This window comes from Nylanderia fulva, unplaced genomic scaffold (assembly GCF_048542155.1).
Source record: "Nylanderia fulva isolate GAGA-0341 unplaced genomic scaffold, ASM4854215v1 Scaffold3, whole genome shotgun sequence".
Lineage (NCBI taxonomy): Eukaryota > Metazoa > Arthropoda > Insecta > Hymenoptera > Formicidae > Nylanderia > Nylanderia fulva.
Genome location: NW_028190368.1, coordinates 2345001 through 2361811, shown reverse-complemented (window position 1 = coordinate 2361811; position 16811 = coordinate 2345001). Strand labels below are relative to the sequence as shown.

The 16811-nt window shown below is 32.6% G+C and overlaps 4 protein-coding genes across 7 annotated transcripts in view; 2 read left to right on the top strand and 2 right to left on the bottom strand.

Annotated features, from left to right (window-relative positions):
* Positions 1-306: 306 nt before the first annotated feature.
* Sou (required for meiotic nuclear division 5 protein souji) lies at positions 307-3901 on the top strand. 2 transcript variants are annotated; one of them, XM_029299215.2, is made up of 7 exons: positions 307-518; positions 1322-1605; positions 1727-1864; positions 1969-2267; positions 2343-2445; positions 2962-3116; positions 3192-3901. In XM_029299215.2, the coding sequence occupies exons 1-7, from the start codon at positions 353-355 to the stop codon at positions 3271-3273; spliced, it is 1227 nt and encodes a 408-aa protein (XP_029155048.1). In that variant the 5' UTR covers positions 307-352; the 3' UTR covers positions 3274-3901. The 2 variants fall into 2 exon arrangements, with proteins under 2 accessions (XP_029155048.1, XP_029155054.1); XM_029299221.2 differs by having other exon boundaries at positions 308-518; positions 3210-3901.
* A 515-nt stretch (positions 3902-4416) lies between these two features.
* On the top strand, positions 4417-5245 carry LOC114930392 (uncharacterized). Its single transcript, XM_029302185.2, has 3 exons — positions 4417-4831; positions 4963-5098; positions 5199-5245. Exons 1-3 carry the CDS (start codon positions 4481-4483, stop codon positions 5243-5245), a joined length of 534 nt encoding a protein of 177 aa, XP_029158018.1. The 5' UTR covers positions 4417-4480.
* Positions 5246-5674: 429 nt separating this feature from the next.
* On the bottom strand, positions 5675-7463 carry LOC114930309 (uncharacterized). The gene is given in 4 exon segments (XM_029302092.2): positions 5675-5959; positions 5962-6150; positions 6260-6474; positions 6963-7463. Coding segments are annotated over 4 exon segments (942 nt in total). The 5' UTR covers positions 7241-7463; the 3' UTR covers positions 5675-5699.
* A 433-nt stretch (positions 7464-7896) lies between these two features.
* Positions 7897-16811, bottom strand: part of LOC114928105 (M-phase inducer phosphatase 1) — a 63512-nt gene continuing 54597 nt past the window's right edge. Inside the window, exons 1-3 of one of the 3 annotated variants that reach the window (XM_029299198.2) lie at positions 14705-14898; positions 13446-13614; positions 7897-11598 (exon numbers count right to left, since the gene is read on the bottom strand). In XM_029299198.2, the coding sequence (XP_029155031.1) occupies positions 10147-11598; positions 13446-13614; positions 14705-14787 (1704 nt within the window). In that variant the 5' untranslated portion in view covers positions 14788-14898 and the 3' untranslated portion in view covers positions 7897-10146. Of the gene's footprint in view, positions 11599-13445; positions 13615-13850; positions 14542-14704; positions 14899-16811 lie in introns of those variants that run through there. The other 2 variants (XM_029299206.2, XM_029299193.2) reach the window with 2 other exon arrangements.

Sequence of the window (16811 nt, the reverse complement as noted above, 5' to 3'; positions counted from 1 at the left end):
ATGTCACAATCTTTTCTATGCATTATTCAATGTTCATACTACGAATAGAAATATTTTTGCATATCTACATAATTTTTTAAAATTAGATTTACGATCTTGAAGGACTCATTTACAAAATTAAATTTAAAAAAATTTTTTACGAATTTTTATTACTCCGAGAATTTGAAAAACATCCTATACATTAGGTTACAGGTTGTATTACATGCGCACGATATAAATGACCTTGTACGGATGTGCACCGGCAGCCAATCAGGACGTCGGACAAGTTCGATTCGCGTTATTATCGTAGACTGTTTGTGCGTGGGACATTAATTCCGATATATACCGTGACATTGGTCTTTTCTCCGTGCAAATGTCAATCGCGACAGGCGACATAATAATAATGGAGGCGTGCAATGCTGTCGAACGTGAAGTGGACAAGGTTCTATCAAAGTTTGGTGCTATAAATGAACATGCTGAGGCGGTGTTACGCGACCTGATCAACCACATTCAATCCTTGAAGAAGGATTTAGAAGAAGGTAATTGCGAAACTGAGAGATTGCCGTATATGGCATTCTTCCTTTTTCTAGTCATTTGTCTCTTTCTCCTGAATTTTTGGAGAAAGTTTGATGACCAAAATTGTATCTTATAATCCTCGATAGACTAAACTGATTTTTCGATAGGATTGTTATTTATTAATGTGTGTATCGATAATTTGTTTTGAAGTTTACTAACCTCTTTACGAACAAAACTCTGATGGAGATTGCATACTTTATTTATCATGTATTTCCGATAGAATATCTCAAATAAACTATAATATACTATAATCTACATCATAAGATAACTTAATCAAACTCGAATATAAAATAATATATCTTTTTACTATTCTGTTATGTATAAAAATATTCTGTCAGTGAAAGAAAATTGCATATAATACTAATAATTAAGTTTAATGTATCGTTTTACATATATATTAATAACACTAAGAAGAAAACAATTTGTTTACATTGTATAGAAATTGTATATTTTATATAAAGAAAATGTTTATACATATATAATACCCAAACAACATTATGTCTAAAAACGGGACATAAGACGTCTTAAAGATATCTTATTGATGTCTTAAAGACATATTTTAATATGATGTCTAAAATAATCTTAATGACTCCTTTAAGACGCCTTATGTCCCGATTTTAGACGTTTTGTTGTCTGGGTACATAAATATAGTATGTTTTATATTAATATGCTAAATTTTTGTTATTTATATACATATAAATGTTATAAAATAAAATAGCTCCAATTTGATCATAAAATAACAATATAACTTTCTCTTTTTCATTAGCACCACCAAACCAAGAACTTACAGCTGGCCAAGTGCAAATGGTAAAACAAGCAATGACAAAAGTACGCGACATTGTACAAAAATTGGCAACAGATCATCGTGACTTGCATAGTACAGTATCAAAAGTGGGCAAAGCGATAGATAGAAATTTCATTGCCGATTTTGCAAGCACGAGCAGAGAAGATGTATTTTCTGGACCTGAGAAGTCTCATCTTCTAAATCAAGTAATCTGCCAACACTTTTACCGTCAAGGAATGTTAGACATTGCTGATGAATTAGCAGCAGTAAGTTTCTTCACCCAAATTTGTTATATGTTTAGTTCCGTTACTTCATTATTTTCCAAGTTTTGATGTTTACATATTATTGTTTAATTGAATAGAAGACTATAATTGATGATATTTACAGGAAGCAGGAATTAAAACTGACGAAGGCAGAAAGGAACCATTTACAGAATTAAATTATATATTAGATTGTTTAAAACAAAAAAATTTGGAGCCTGCATTAGATTGGGCTAAAAAACATAGAGAAGCACTTTTGGCACAGGTGTTTTTTGACTCGAATAAGATAAAATTTGTTGCTTAATATTTATTTTATTTTGCTCATATAATATATGATCAAGATCGTAAGTTTTACACACTTTGTTTTAGAATTCTTCTCTCGAGTTTAAACTGCATAGACTACATTTCATAAGATTAGTTCAACAAGGTCCTAGTAAGCAGAGAGAAGCGATACTTTACGCCCGTCAAAATCTTACGCAATTTGTCGGACGTTATGAGAAAGAAGTTCAATCCTTAATGGGAACATTACTTTATTTGCCACATGGAATCCAATCGTCTCCCTACAGTCACTTATTAGATCCAACCTTGTGGCTCGAAATACACGATGTTTTTACCAAGGAAGCATGCACATTATTAGGTTTAAGTGTCGACAGCCCGCTCTCTGTTTGGTAAATACATTTTATTTGCTTATAATTAAGAGAAAATTATAGAGCTAACATATTGAATTTGTCCAATTATTGCAGTATCAACGCAGGATGCACTGCATTACCTGCACTATTAAACATCAAACAGGTCATGCAGCAAAGACAAGTAACTGGAATTTGGAGTGGTAAAGATGAATTGCCTGTAAGTTAATATATAATGTTATACATATTGTATCCTACAATTTGCATAATCATAATGATAAATTCTCTGATCAATATGGAGTTTCTTTCTATTGTGTTCTAAAATTTAGTGTAATGATAATGGACTTTAATGGTTGCAAGTAATTTTTTTTATATCTTAATAGTCTTATCAAGAGAAGGAACTGATAATAATAAATCGTAGGATATTGTATATATATATATATATATATATATATATATATATATATATATATATATATGTATACACATATATATATATATATGTGTGTGTGTGTGTGTGTTATATTGCTAGCAAGAGGATTAAGGCAATAAAGCTGCAAAAGGTTTATTCAAGGAAAGATTATCTTAAAGAAATATTGATTCAAAATTTATTGTAGAATCCATTATTAAAATTAAAATTTTGCAAGTTGAGATATTCTGTATATATGTGAATTTAAATGTGTGTATTTGTAATATGCATTAAAATACTTAAAATATGATCTCTCTCTGTTTACAGATTGAAATAGACTTGGGAAAGCAAAGTCGTTATCATTCAGTCTTTGCCTGTCCCATTCTTAGGCAGCAAAGTACAGAGAATAATCCTCCAATGAAACTTGTTTGTGGTCATGTTATTTCTCGAGATGCGTTAAACAAACTCGCCAATACGAATAAGTAAGTCTTTCATATGCGGCAAGACTAGAGTATATCAGCATGTTTTAAGTGCTGATTTAAAGTCACTTTAAAAAGAAATCAATTTATTTCCAGGTTGAAATGCCCATACTGCCCGGCGGAGCAGAATCCCGAAGATGCGAGACTTATTTATTTTTAAGCTCTGTGATATACTACATATAGTAATATATTAATATATATATGTATGTGTATAGGAATTATATATATACACATGTAAGAAGCTAATTTTACAGTTTCTTTGTAATGGATTATATTGAATGCAGAATTTATAACAGAGTATATATGCAGTAATTAAAGGTATTATTTAAAATTCTACATATCTACATAATTCATTATCGAATTATTTTGCTCCAAATTTTATTTTTATTATTAAGATTAGTTTTGTTCTTTTTTCATAATATGGAAGTTTAAGATTGTTAACTGCATCACTTGCAATCTTTTCAAAGAAATTAGTTCTCAAATATTGAAAGAAATGAAAAAGGAACTGTGATAGTTTTAATATTTGTGAATTGTAATTGTAATTGTAATTGTAATTATGCAATTATATTTTGTTGGTAAACTATATATATATTATATACATGTATGTATTATTTTAAGTTTATATAAGTGACTTCAGCTTTGTATGCAAGTGATAACTTAAAAGCCATGTATATGCGTAAGATGCCTAAGAGTTTGTTATTAGATCTTCATAAACTTACTCATTATTTCAATTATATGTATACTGGCTTATTTGCTTAAATGAAGTTAAATGATGATCATTTTGTAAATATATTTTTACATTTATTTGACATATTTCCCATATCGTAATACTTGATGCTTTTGACTGACATTTGTATAAAAGAAGGATTATATATTATAACGATAAATAAAAATAAAAATATTGAAACCAAAATTCTCTTTCTATTTATATTGAAAAATTGCGATATTTCCGACCATAGTATGATATACTTATTCGGCGATTAAATCGATCAAACAAAACTAGGAGAACGCACATCAGTGATGGCGATAATTCGTTCGGAGAGTTGTATTTGAAGTTAGAATTTATTTCCTAAATTTAGAATACATCGAAGAGAACATTTTCAGTTCTTGATTTTTATGTAAAGAAATTTTACATAAAACAATAAAGCATATAATTTCACTTTAGAAATAACTCTTTTGAGCAACATGAAGAATTCTAAAGGTAAGTCGATATATACATTGTGTCAATTCAATTTCAATTTTCAATGTAGTAGAAAATAGCAAAATTTGAAGTGGAAATAATTATAAAACAAATTATATGAATTATCGAATTTTTATTATAAGCGAGATCTACAATTCTGCCGCCTCTACGATTGACAAATCATCAAATGTTTAACCGGAAAGACGAGCTTATTCGTGATGAAAAGATCGAAGATGATCCCCTGGAAACACTGCCATGCATAGTCAATAAATTATCTATCTGCGAAAGTACAAAGGCAAATATTACGAGTAAATTAATTCAAGAAGCTACAGCTCAGAAAGATATCACGGAGCACGATTTAAAAAAAATTATTTCTTTATACGACATCGACGAAATGTCTTCTGAAGAATTGTATGCTTCTCTACGTAGAATCGCAGAAAGTCCACAACAGCCGTTTTCATTCCTAGCAAATATCTCCAACGAATTTACTGACAGCAATCAGTCATCGATAGAGACAGGGAAATCTACGGAAATTGACGTAAGTGACGTGTGAGTTTATTTTTTTATAAATTATTATTTTCAATCGTCTCTTTCGTTTTTTATGCGTTTATTTCGGAGCTAATTAATTTTATATATAATTAATTTTCTTGAAATTATTTATTGATCTAGATACAATTAGCTGCTGTAGCGAAGCGTATTGAGTCGACTAAAATTTTATTAAACAAAGCTAAATCTTACATAGAAGATATACGTCTTTGTGCTGAACAAAATAATGTTTATCAATCGTCAGAAACAATAAATGACTGTAAGTAATAATATATATCATAAATATATATATATATATATAAAAAGTTTGAATTTATATAAAGTTTGTATTTATATAATTTTAATTATTATTTTTACAGATTATGATGATAAAATTAAAGTCGAGAAAGATGAACGATCCTCTTAAACTATTTTGATTTTCTAAATCTTTAAAGAATACAAAATCTTTTAATAAAATCTTCCAAATTTTTTATTCGTCATGTGTAACAAGAAAAAATTTAATATCATGTCATTATAAATAAGTGCTATTTACGAAGTAAATATAAAATTATTTTCAATATAAAATAAAAAAACTTTAAATTAAAATTATACATGATTTGTTATTTATATATTAAATTTCTCGTCAAATATATAAATTCATAAAAATTGAGTTAAATTGGGCTTAATTACTCCTCCACAATGGATCAAATTGTCTCAGCCGAATATCAGATGATGTCATCACAATTTATATATTCAGCTGGTAGAAGGGGAGAATATTCGACTTTCACATTTTCTCACATAAAAAAATATAAAATAAAATTATAAATATAAAGAATTAATTCGAAAATAGGGACAATCGAATGTGCGTTTAATCAAAAACATTATGTCGCTTCTTCTCGATGGAATCGAGAGCACAAAATTTCTGGCATCATATTGACTTCATTGTCGATTTTCCCGTATACTCGCCAATCGTTGCCGAAATTGATCGTGTCGACGATTTTGGATTGTCCCAAATCTTTAGATTGATCGTTACAAACGCGCTGCGAATCGCCCCGATCATTCTTGTCCACGGTCCATTGCGACGCGATCTCTTTAAAGGGCTGCAAGCAATTTGCATTCTGTTGTATGTTCTCCAATTCTCGTCGCAAAGACGCTCGACTTCTAACAGTCGCTGTTTATACGCGTCAAAGAGGGCACGTTTGTACGAATTGTAACGTTGCTCGGCTTGCTCGAAGGAGTACGAGTTTTGATATTTGGCGAGATTTTTCTCGTATTCCAGTATCGCAAGATCTGCTCGGACACTCTGCTCCGACGTGAGGTCTACAATGTTGCCTACAAGTCCAAAATTAAAATTATATATATATATATATATATATATATATATATATATACATATACTAAAAACACATGTATAAATTCAATAAATAATAGTAATTATTACTTAAATCTCTGGAGAGTGGCGATTCCATAGCATAAGCTGCGGCTGCAGCTCGTGCAGCTGCGGTTGCTTCTTCAAATGCGAGAGCATCGCTTCGCTCGCGTAAATTCTGAAATTCCTCTTTTTCTTTTCTCCAGAGAGCCATCTCTTTGTTAAGTTTTTCCCGAAGACTCGTCATCTCTGACGAGAGCCTCTGGGCACGCTCGAGAAGAGCAGATCTATCAAATTGTAATTGTCTCTCTATGAATAGTAATTTTTTTAACTTAATTAGAAGAAGTATTAAGAAATTATAACAAAAATTCATTTTACAATTTGCAAATATTTCTTATATACATTTATATTATATAATTAAATACAAATAAGAAAAATATGTAGAGAGAGATTACTTCATTTTTTATTTTGGTTGTCAATACTATCAAATTTTTAGGCAAATATACATTTTTTTGAAATATTATAAAGTCTCTTTTTAAAATCAATCCAAGATTAATAATCACAAGAATTTAAAGAAATTTTAATCTTTTCTTTCATCATCGAATATTTTTTTAGAGCAAACCATCTTCATAATTTTGATTACAAAAGAGAATTTATATTAAATTTATCCAAAAAGCTAATATCAAAAACATATTTTTACTCCGAAATTTATCTCTATTAATAAGGTATTTTTTAAACATTATTTTGAGAATATAATTTTATAAAAGTACAATACGGGAATTTCTTTTCACAGTCGATGGATAATTCTAGATTTGTCGGAAGTTGGTTCTCCATTGATTCTCTTCGCTCGACGTCGCTGGACGTTCGCTCGGATGCGTCGTCCTCATCAGACGATTCAATGCAAATTGCGGCTACGTTCTCAATCTGTGTATTTTCTTCGTTTCGAGTACATTTTTCCGAGTGACATTTGGAAATTTCACAGTTTTCCGAATCCACGTTCGTCGCGACGACAGGCGTTCTCTCCTTCGAGAAAACGCGTCCATCGTCATCCATTTCGTTTTGTTTTGTACGTCGTCCTAGATTTACGAATTCGAGAGAGTTCAATCTGATAAGGGATATTGTTAGCAATCGAAAAATTTTATGTTTATTGATCCAGAGAAACTGATCTCGAAGATCGGAGATAAATTACATGCGCTTCATCTGTTTTGTTTAAGAATAAAGTTTGCTTTTACGCAAACTTTATTTTTATGTGATCGCGGTGGCATCGATCGGATATATGACTGCAATAATGGTGTAATAAATAAAGAAATAAGACATTTTTCTTCTTCAATTTTATATTAAAAAGAATATCTGTAAAAATGTAATATAAAGTTTGTTTGAACTCAATTAATATTTTTTGACAGTAATCAGCTGATAACTGTCAGAAATATTAATTGAGTTTAAAGTATTATAACATATATTATTTATAATAAATTATTTTAAAAATTAACAAACTAGTTTTTTAATCAGCTGATTGATATAAAAAATACTAAAAGAAATGTTTAATTTAATTAAAAATACTACATATTTATTTTATTAAAAATATTTATTTATATTTAAATTTATTAATAAATAATAGTTATTTTTTTCTTTTCTCTAATTTTAAAGCTTCCTTTTTTTAGTCTTGATTTACAAATTATTTGTAAAATAAAAATAAAAAAATTAATAAATTTAAAAATAATGTATACACTTTTATTTACATAATGTATACATTTGTATTGTACATAATTGTTAAAGCCTTTTAATTTAATATTCCACGTACATATTGTATATATTCTGGTGTATATAATAGTGAATCCTACACAAATAAGTCAAAGGGTGAACTTGCAGATTTTGTCGAATTCTATATTCTATAAGTTTGCTCTTTGCACTTTTGTTTTAGGATGCGTTTTTTTCGAGATAAATGCGAGATATTATACATAAACGTCGATATTTCCGAAATAATAAGTCCTACGTAGTTGAGACATAGGACATTTCTAAAAAAATATTATTCACGGATAGATAGGTATTAAATATGTTATTATAATACTTTAAACTCAATTAAATATTTTTGACAGTTATCAGCTGATTTCTGTCAAAAAATATGAATCGAGGATAAAGCGCATTATAATTAACACTTTTTAAATATTTCTTAACAAAATTGGCCGATTAAAGCGTCACTAATTTAATTTTGAAATAATATATTCAAAATATTAGAATATATTGTAAATATATTATATTATGCCGCCTTTGACGCAAATAATATTTTTGAAGAGAAATTTATTTTCAAGAAATATTAATCAAGTTTAAATAACTATATTATTTTAAACATATTAATTTTTTAAATATATTGTTTTAAAATTTAATTAGAAAATTAATGGTTTAATTAGCTGATCTTTGTCAAAAAAAGGTTAATGTAGTTTAAATAAACTTTATATTATTTTTTTTAATATAAGTTTTTAATATAAAGTCAATAAATGGCTCACGCGTATCGCTTTTGTTGTTCTAGTAGTTGTAAAATTTTTACATAATCATAAATCAACTTTTTAATATATATTTCATCAAAATGAATTTTTTAATGCATAATGGAATTATAAATTATTTAAAATAAAAGTATATATATTAATACAAGAAAGATGCACCACGTGTTTGATGAAAAAAAAAGATATATATATAAGACGAATAAAAGATTAATAAATATGTGAAAAGCAAGGGGCAAAAAAATGCATCGTACTTATATTGCATGGCATTATATATTCATCAATGTAGTAACGTAAAAATAATTTTTACAATATGTAACAACAAAAAATTTGCACATTTAGTAATATTTGTAATCACTTCTACTCGATAGAACTTGAAATGGCTAATGATGTTGTGGATTAAAAATCCTCAAGTACCTGTGTAACGGATACTTCTCTTTTATAAAGAGAAAATCAGATTTCATGTCCCCCGAAAATTCAAGAATCCTCTTGTCGGAGCACACTGAGACTAGCTCCTTCGTTTTTCTTTGTAAAAACAATTTATTTTGAAAGAAAAATCGATCACGTCATATATTGATCCGATGGGCGAGTACTTAAGGATTAATCCCCGTATATTAATGAGACATTTTGTAATTGTAAATTGCAACGATGAATTAGTAACACTTTATGCTATTCACAGCATCGATCGTGAGCGCTTACTTTAAAAAAATTGACAAAGCAATACTGAGAGAAAGAGATCGACATAAGGTAAGCCTCGTTGAAGTTTCGCGGTGTATGTCATATACATATATATATATATACACAATAAAATGACCGCTCGAAGTTATTACAAACATTAGAAAAAAATTTATAACATGTTCACGACACTACGTCCGTTTGATTACTCTGCTAATTCGCCAACCGATATGCAGAGATATATTGCAATGTTTGATTATCCATCGTTAACTTAATTACAAAATGGCCTGAATTAATTATAATATTGATCTGACTAATTTGTAATTTTTATGTACAAAAAATCCTCGATGCGATGCGTGATCAGGCTGCGACGAAGTAACATCATAGCCTATCGGTGTCATCATCAAAGAAATATAGATTCAAATCGATCTCATTGTCCATACCAATACTACTAAAATTACTATCTTCGCATTAAGATCGATTAGAATCTACGCTCAAATGACATTTACATTATGTACAAGATACTCGCGGAGAGAGCTCCTCGAAAGTCATTGGTAGCGCAGAGAACGACCAAAGATAAGATAACAAAAGGATGAACAATCTCTTAACGCTGTTTGCACTTTGTTGACGCGCATAGCGCGCGCATTTTACACATCCCGACCGTCTATGAACGTTCAACGTCTGAGATTCAACTTGATATTTTTTTTTTGAGTAAGTATAAAGGGAGAAAGACAATAAACTTTAGATCGACTTAAATTTTAAATTATATAAAAAAGAAACGTCCATCTAAAAACCCAAACGCTTTAAATGCGTTTGAGATCGCACTGTCTGACTGGGCCCTTTGGGCTTGTCCCCTTGCCAACTCTTACTCTTGCTACGAAAAAATCTGAACTCCCTCTCATGATTAGGATGCCTCATAGGTTTGTACTCCTGAGGTAAGCAGAATTCCTTCTGCTCGCCGTAAAACTTCTCGTAACCCCCTTGCAGAAGATAGATCTCCGGATAAAATAGCGCCGGATAACGTTCCCCGTTGAACTCGCGGTCTATTCTGCGCAAGAATCTCGAGAGATTCGGTCCGCGTTCCCAAGAGAATTCGCAGTGGAATATAAGTATGTCGCGTTTCTCAACGTCGGCCTGGATCTTGGGTACGGTCGACGTTATCGGTTCGAATAGAATCTGCGTGATGAGCCCCTGGTCGTAAAGATTCAACGCTCCCGCGATGTGGCCACCCTCGTACTCGTACGGGTATCGGCAATCGATGATCCTGTAGGACCTGATGCGATCGGCGAACTCGCCGCGCAAAAGCGCCGCTAACGTATCGGACGTGATGGATTTTAGATCCTGATGAGAGCCCATCGTGACCGGTAATATGCACGGTTTACTGAAATCGCCGATGAGATCGGTGTCGGTGACGCTGCGGTGGACCGCCCATTTGATATTCGTATTCGTCTCGGTCTCGGACAGGCTTCTCTGAAGACCCTGCTTCGTGGTACGTATCGAGGGACTCGCGAGTAAAGCCGATCTCGCTGGCGTCGTATGGAGACACAGACTGTTGGATCTGCGTGACCTCTTCAGGATCGACACCTCGTCCTCCGGCAATTCGTCTGGTGGTCGTTTGCAGGCCGACTTGGCGGAATGCGACGAGATCTCCGGGTAGAAACGTGTCGGAGAGTTCTCGTCGTAGCTGAACGTCCGCATCAGCCGCCTCGAGCAAGTCGTCGTCGGCGAGCGAAACAGACAGGTGCGAATCTTCGACAGCGAGGGCGATTTCGATAACGGCGACGATTTCGTATTGATCTCCAAGTGTTTGTGTATTCCCTTCGGTATCGACCATTCTTTGGTCAACGGTTTTCTGGCCGATCGATTGGTCGATCGGGAGGACCATTCGGGGGTAGTTGAGACGTCGCAGTCCATCGTCGTCTCGGGGACGACTATGTCGCCGGACAATAGCTTCGAAAGATCGCTTGGTAATTGCGTCTCGTCGTCCATCGTTTCCATATCGACGAGCTCGTTCACCAGGCCATCGTCCATGCTCTCGTATCCCGAGGATAGGCTACGTAGAAAATTCGGTTTCATCGACTTCAGATCGCGCAGCCGAGAAGTCCGGGGATTCTTCAGTACTGGTGATTGCAGAGGACTGTACAGCACGCGTCGCGGTGCCGCTGTGCTTCCGGCACCGAGGCTGTTGCTACTGTGGCCGCGGTTCTCCAAGGGACAGCGTACTATTTTCCTGCACGCCTAAAACAGAGAGATCAATATTAAGATTATTGAAATTTAATTCTTTTTAATGATAACATTGCAATTTCTTTTTATTAACAAGACTAGTCGTTTCTCGTTTCTAATAGTTTTTTTGAGTGCTGAATACAAATCCCATTTCCAAATTGCTCCAATATGTCAATTTTGAGAAATTTATTTTAATTAAAGTTACAGAAAAGAGCTTACCAAATAAATTTCAATTATGTTTTTTTAATCTTAAAGGTTTTAAAGTCACTGCGAATACAATTCCAATATCCAAATGGTCAAATTCAAAATAATGGACTCAATATGACGGATTTATATAAAAAAAGCATTTTTTAAATTTTGACATTCCCATATTGAGTACTATTTTGAATTTAACAATTTTGATATTAAATTCGTATTTAATGACCTAAAAAATTCTTAAAAGCTATTTAGTAAATCGTCAATGAGCTAATTGTAAGTCACAGCTCGTGACTTTCGTTTAAGTTCGTGAAAAAACCCTTTTTGCAACTTTAACTAAAAATTTCTCAAAATCGTGATGGAATAATGTAGGAAACCAGATTCGTATTCAGCACCCAAAAAACTATAAGAAACAGTGTTATGAAAGAAGAAACATTCGTAGAGATATTTAAAAAAAAAACAGAATTAATATCTCCACCTTCACTAAAAAATCGATATTTCCGGTGATTTTTATCGATTACTCCGAAGATCGAGAGAGAAGGAAACGCGAGTCGTTCATCGAGGAAAATCAGAAGAGAGGAAGGAAGAGAGAGAAAGAAAGATCGCGTAGTTCAGCAGGTAGTCAATCGGGTCACCAGCGGTCACAGGATGTGCAAGGTGTTGTATGCATTATGAGCAAATCAGAGACCAATAAGCGGAAGAATACGAGGGGAGATAATTTTTTTTGTAGCAAAACTATCTACCCGCAACCGCTATCTACGATCGGCTCATGTATATAAATTGTCAACGTTAAAAATCAATGTATCTCACTCTGTGATAAGAGACAGCTGCAGGTGCATTTTCGGCACGTGTGTCGGATTTATTGTTTAACTTATCGCGGAAAAGACTATCTTTATCTATCTCGAAATGTGCAGTTAATATTCGAAATTGAATTGAATATGTATAGAATGTGCGTGGAAATCTCTCTTCTTTCTTTCTCTTTCCAAAAACTGTCACAAATCTAGATGTCGTTATAGAATTTATCAATTGAGAAATCGTAATTTAAAATATAATTTAAATCAGCTTCCTGAGTAAATTTTATATATATAAATAATTTATATATTAAATAGATATATACAAAAACAAATTTTTTGTTCAATTAAAATTAAATTTAAATTTAAAAAATTGAATAAATTGAATATTTGTGTATGTGTGTTTTAGTAATTTAATGACTCATAACAAAAACATCTAATGATCGAAAGAGAAAGCTTTCCAACTTTAATGTCAATTTTTGACGATTGTTAGTCAATGACTCAGATAATATTTTAAGACTTTATTTTAAAGTCATTAAGTATTTTTATCATTATCTATCTATCACGATCAAAAATTGAAGTTAAAACTGGAGAAATTAGAGCTTTCTCTTTCAATCATTTATTTTACATTTAACTCGAGGAAGAAGATTGTACAAATTTCCACATAATATTTCACTGGAAACATACTTTAAAATAAATTCATTTTTATTTTTAACACACATAATAGTCATTTCATTAAATGCTTTGTTAAAACGACGTTTTCAATCTTTATAAAATTTTTAAAAAAATTCACACAATATTCTTTAAAAATTTATCGCTTGCTAAAATATTAACACACACTCTCATAAAAAAAATCCTTCCTCAAAATCATATTACCTTCTGTGGAGTAGGGTTGTATAAGCTGCTGGTAGCATCGTGGTTCTCCTTATTTTCGTCACATCCGTATTCGTGTTTTCGTTGTCCATGTTGGTTTTTACAAAAGTCCGGTATGTCCGTGTTTATCATATCGGAGTGACATGTCGTTTTCGTTAATACGTCTATGAATCTGCAAGTAAACGAACAAAGTGACGTGTTACATCAAAAAGAAATCATAAGTGAGAGAAGAGTATTAACGATAAGTGAGCTGTTATTCGGTACATTTCGTGGACAAAAATCTCTTTTTTTAATAATAAAAATATTTTCAAGTCATAAATAAAAAAAAAAACACTATTCCTGGATTAAAAATGTGCTCTACGAAATTCGGAGGTGAGTGCAAATATATTTTTTTTTCGAAAAACTTACAACTCCGATTAAAACTGTAATAGTTCTATGACACACGCGACGATGAGGTGGCGATATATTTTGTTCGACTGCCCATCATAAAAAAATGTGACCTTATATATCATTCTCCTTCTTACTCTCCACATCTAAAGCACGTGACATCAAAACGCGGGCCTCTACTGCGCATGTGGCTACACGTTCACGAAAATTCGCAAGCTTTCCGAACCAGGTAATCCCTCTTCAAACACGTAACTTCTGAATGAAAACGTGTCTTCATTGAACACATACCGATCGAACCGTCAGCAATCTCTAAGAATACTCTACAAATAGTCCACAATACCATTGTACATCCGTGAATTAAGCGCGATTGTCGGTGAACACTTGGATCCATCCTTTAGCACATTTAGCTCCATCTTAATTATTTTACATAAATGCTGCCAATCAAAATCGCGGATGGAATCATGTAAAGATCGCTAACTTATCACTAAGTACTCCTATGCTTATCGTTTATTTATCGATAACTATCGCAATATCCACTTGACACCAATTCCAATAACAGGCACTCTTATAGGACGCAAAGAAGACTCATGATTTGCGTATAAATCTAATTTCAGATGCACAAAATTAGATTTATATCCCTAACAGCACACATATCCCAAAGACCATCCTCTGAATATCTTTCCTCTGTTCAGAGAACATCCTCTGGATATCTTTCCTCTGAATATCTTTCGGATATATTGTGCTTATATGGATGCTAACTACGCAAATCCCAGGCCACCGGAACTCGATCGTGATGTGTACTATGTTTCACAGTAAACCGCGAGATAACACTACACTTATGCAAATTGTGTCGAGCAGTCCTTATATCTGCATACCTTTCGATAGCGCCCATGTTACATATATCGTCATTCCCGACGCTCCTAATCAACGCAGGATTAACTGTATGCAGGATGTTCATGACAAGATGAATCCGAATGGTTTATCGAACTATACTTTCTTCCCCAAATGTAGATATCAGCAAAAACCCCAAACTACTACATAATCCGAATGCGGGATCCGGACTGAAGCTCGCGCGCCAAAACCCCAGTTATATATAGCGGATACGTGGTGCGGTTGGTGGGGAAACAACCAATGACAGTGCCCCGTGAAAGGGCTCTGAATAGAAAAAACTCAAGGGCGGGAGAAGGGCGAGCGCGGTAACTTAGGGCAATCGAGATCGCTGGGGGGGCCGCGTGTATGAATTTCCACGCGCAAGTGCATATATGTGCACATATGTGCTTGTCATCCACGTGTGTACGTTGGGATCTGATCCTCGTTTGATCGCTCGCCCTCATTCCCCGGGTGGCTCTCGTACGAGCCTTATTTTCTCCTGCAAAAGGCTGCCGACATCGAGCTTATTTGGCATCGCGCACTCTAAAAAAATATGTAAAATTATATAAATAATAAGCATAATTTTACATATTTTTTTATAGTGCACTTACTACTCAGAATTTTTAAGTGATTGAGCGATTTCAAAATCGAAAGAATCGTTCAGACGATATATCATGTAAAATTAAGCTTTAGACAATCTACTAATTAACGATCTATTATAATTCGCATGTTTTTGTAATTATATAAAACAGAAAATATTTGAAGAAAGAAAATATATAGCTTGCAAGATGCTTTTTTGAAAAATATTTATATTATTTCGTTATAATGTTGCGAAAAGTCAACAAAGACAACAAAAATATGTATTATAAAGCAACATTGATAATGATTTTGTTTACTTTTTTTAAAATATAGAATAGAAAAAATAAAATTTATATATTAAAAAAATTCTTGTTAAAACTGGAAAAATGTTTGTTGTATACGGAGACAAAACCAAAAAAGTATTATTGATTTAAAGATTCATAGATTTAAAAACATGTAAAAAAAATGCTGTTCGGTTCTGCATAAATCTAAATGATGTATATTAATGAATAAAACTTCGAAAGGTTTGCGAAAACCGACTAAAGATAAAAATATTTTAAAAGCAAAAGAATATCAAATTACTTTTGGGTCTCTATTCTTTCTGCTCTCGAAGGCAAGAAGTATACCGTAGACCTAACATATAACAAAATCCCTGGCCATAACCCGAAGTGTCCAAAAGTCTTTTCTTCCAAAAAATTTCCACAAATTTCGGAACTTATTTCTTCTAACACACCGCTTCAGGGATGTTTTTCGTTTCTGTTCCACATCGGATGTGGTCTGAACTCAGAAGAGGCAGGTAGGACCGTAGAAGAGAGATGGACTCGGTCCATTCTTTTTTCCTCCATTCTTCCGAATGACAATGCTCCACCTGATCGTCACAACCGCCACCCTCGCTTTCTTAGGGGATTTTTCACATGGCAGGTATATATATTGTGTACCGCTAGCTAGGATCGCAGATGCCTCGCGCGCGCGCATACGTTCACATCATCTTTCATCGTGCTTCCCTATGTGACTACACGGCGAGATCCAGATTTTCCTCGGGGTGGAAAAAGGTGCACATGCCACGGATTTTTCGCCGAAAACATCAAAAGGAAGAAGGGACGCGCTTTATATTCGAATTATACCACTTTGTCGCGGATTTAGCAACATTAGAGAATTCGCACACGACGAATCAAACAACTGAATATATTACATAGTATATACAGTAATAAATTCAATTGAAAAATTTTTTTAAATTTAAAATAATTAAATTAAGATTTTTTTCTATTTATCCTTGCTTTATCGAAACTGTTTATTGAAATGGGAAAAGATTGCCGGATTTAACAATATTTGAATTCAAACGTGACGAACCGGACAACTGATAATATATTACATGTATATGAAATAATAAATTAAATTAAAAAAAAAAATTGTTTATTTAAAATAATTAAATTAAGATTTTTTTTTCAATTTATTCTTGCTTTAGCGAACCTGTTTATTGAAATGGGAAAAGGTTGCCGAGCCTAATAAGCGTGGAACGCTATTTCCTTATTG

Bases quoted from the DNA above. Each gene is read 5' to 3' on its own strand.
- Sou (XM_029299215.2), top strand. From the start codon at position 353: ATGTCAATCGCGACAGGCGACATAATAATAATGGAGGCGTGCAATGCT. The intron at 1,606-1,726 runs GTAAGTTTCTTC...TGATATTTACAG, and splicing joins TTGCTGATGAATTAGCAGCA to GAAGCAGGAATTAAAACTGA. The intron at 2,446-2,961 runs GTAAGTTAATAT...CTCTGTTTACAG, and splicing joins GTGGTAAAGATGAATTGCCT to ATTGAAATAGACTTGGGAAA.
- LOC114930392 (XM_029302185.2), top strand. From the start codon at position 4,481: ATGTTTAACCGGAAAGACGAGCTTATTCGTGATGAAAAGATCGAAGAT. The intron at 4,832-4,962 runs GTAAGTGACGTG...TTATTGATCTAG, and splicing joins GGAAATCTACGGAAATTGAC to ATACAATTAGCTGCTGTAGC. The intron at 5,099-5,198 runs GTAAGTAATAAT...TTATTTTTACAG, and splicing joins GTCAGAAACAATAAATGACT to ATTATGATGATAAAATTAAA.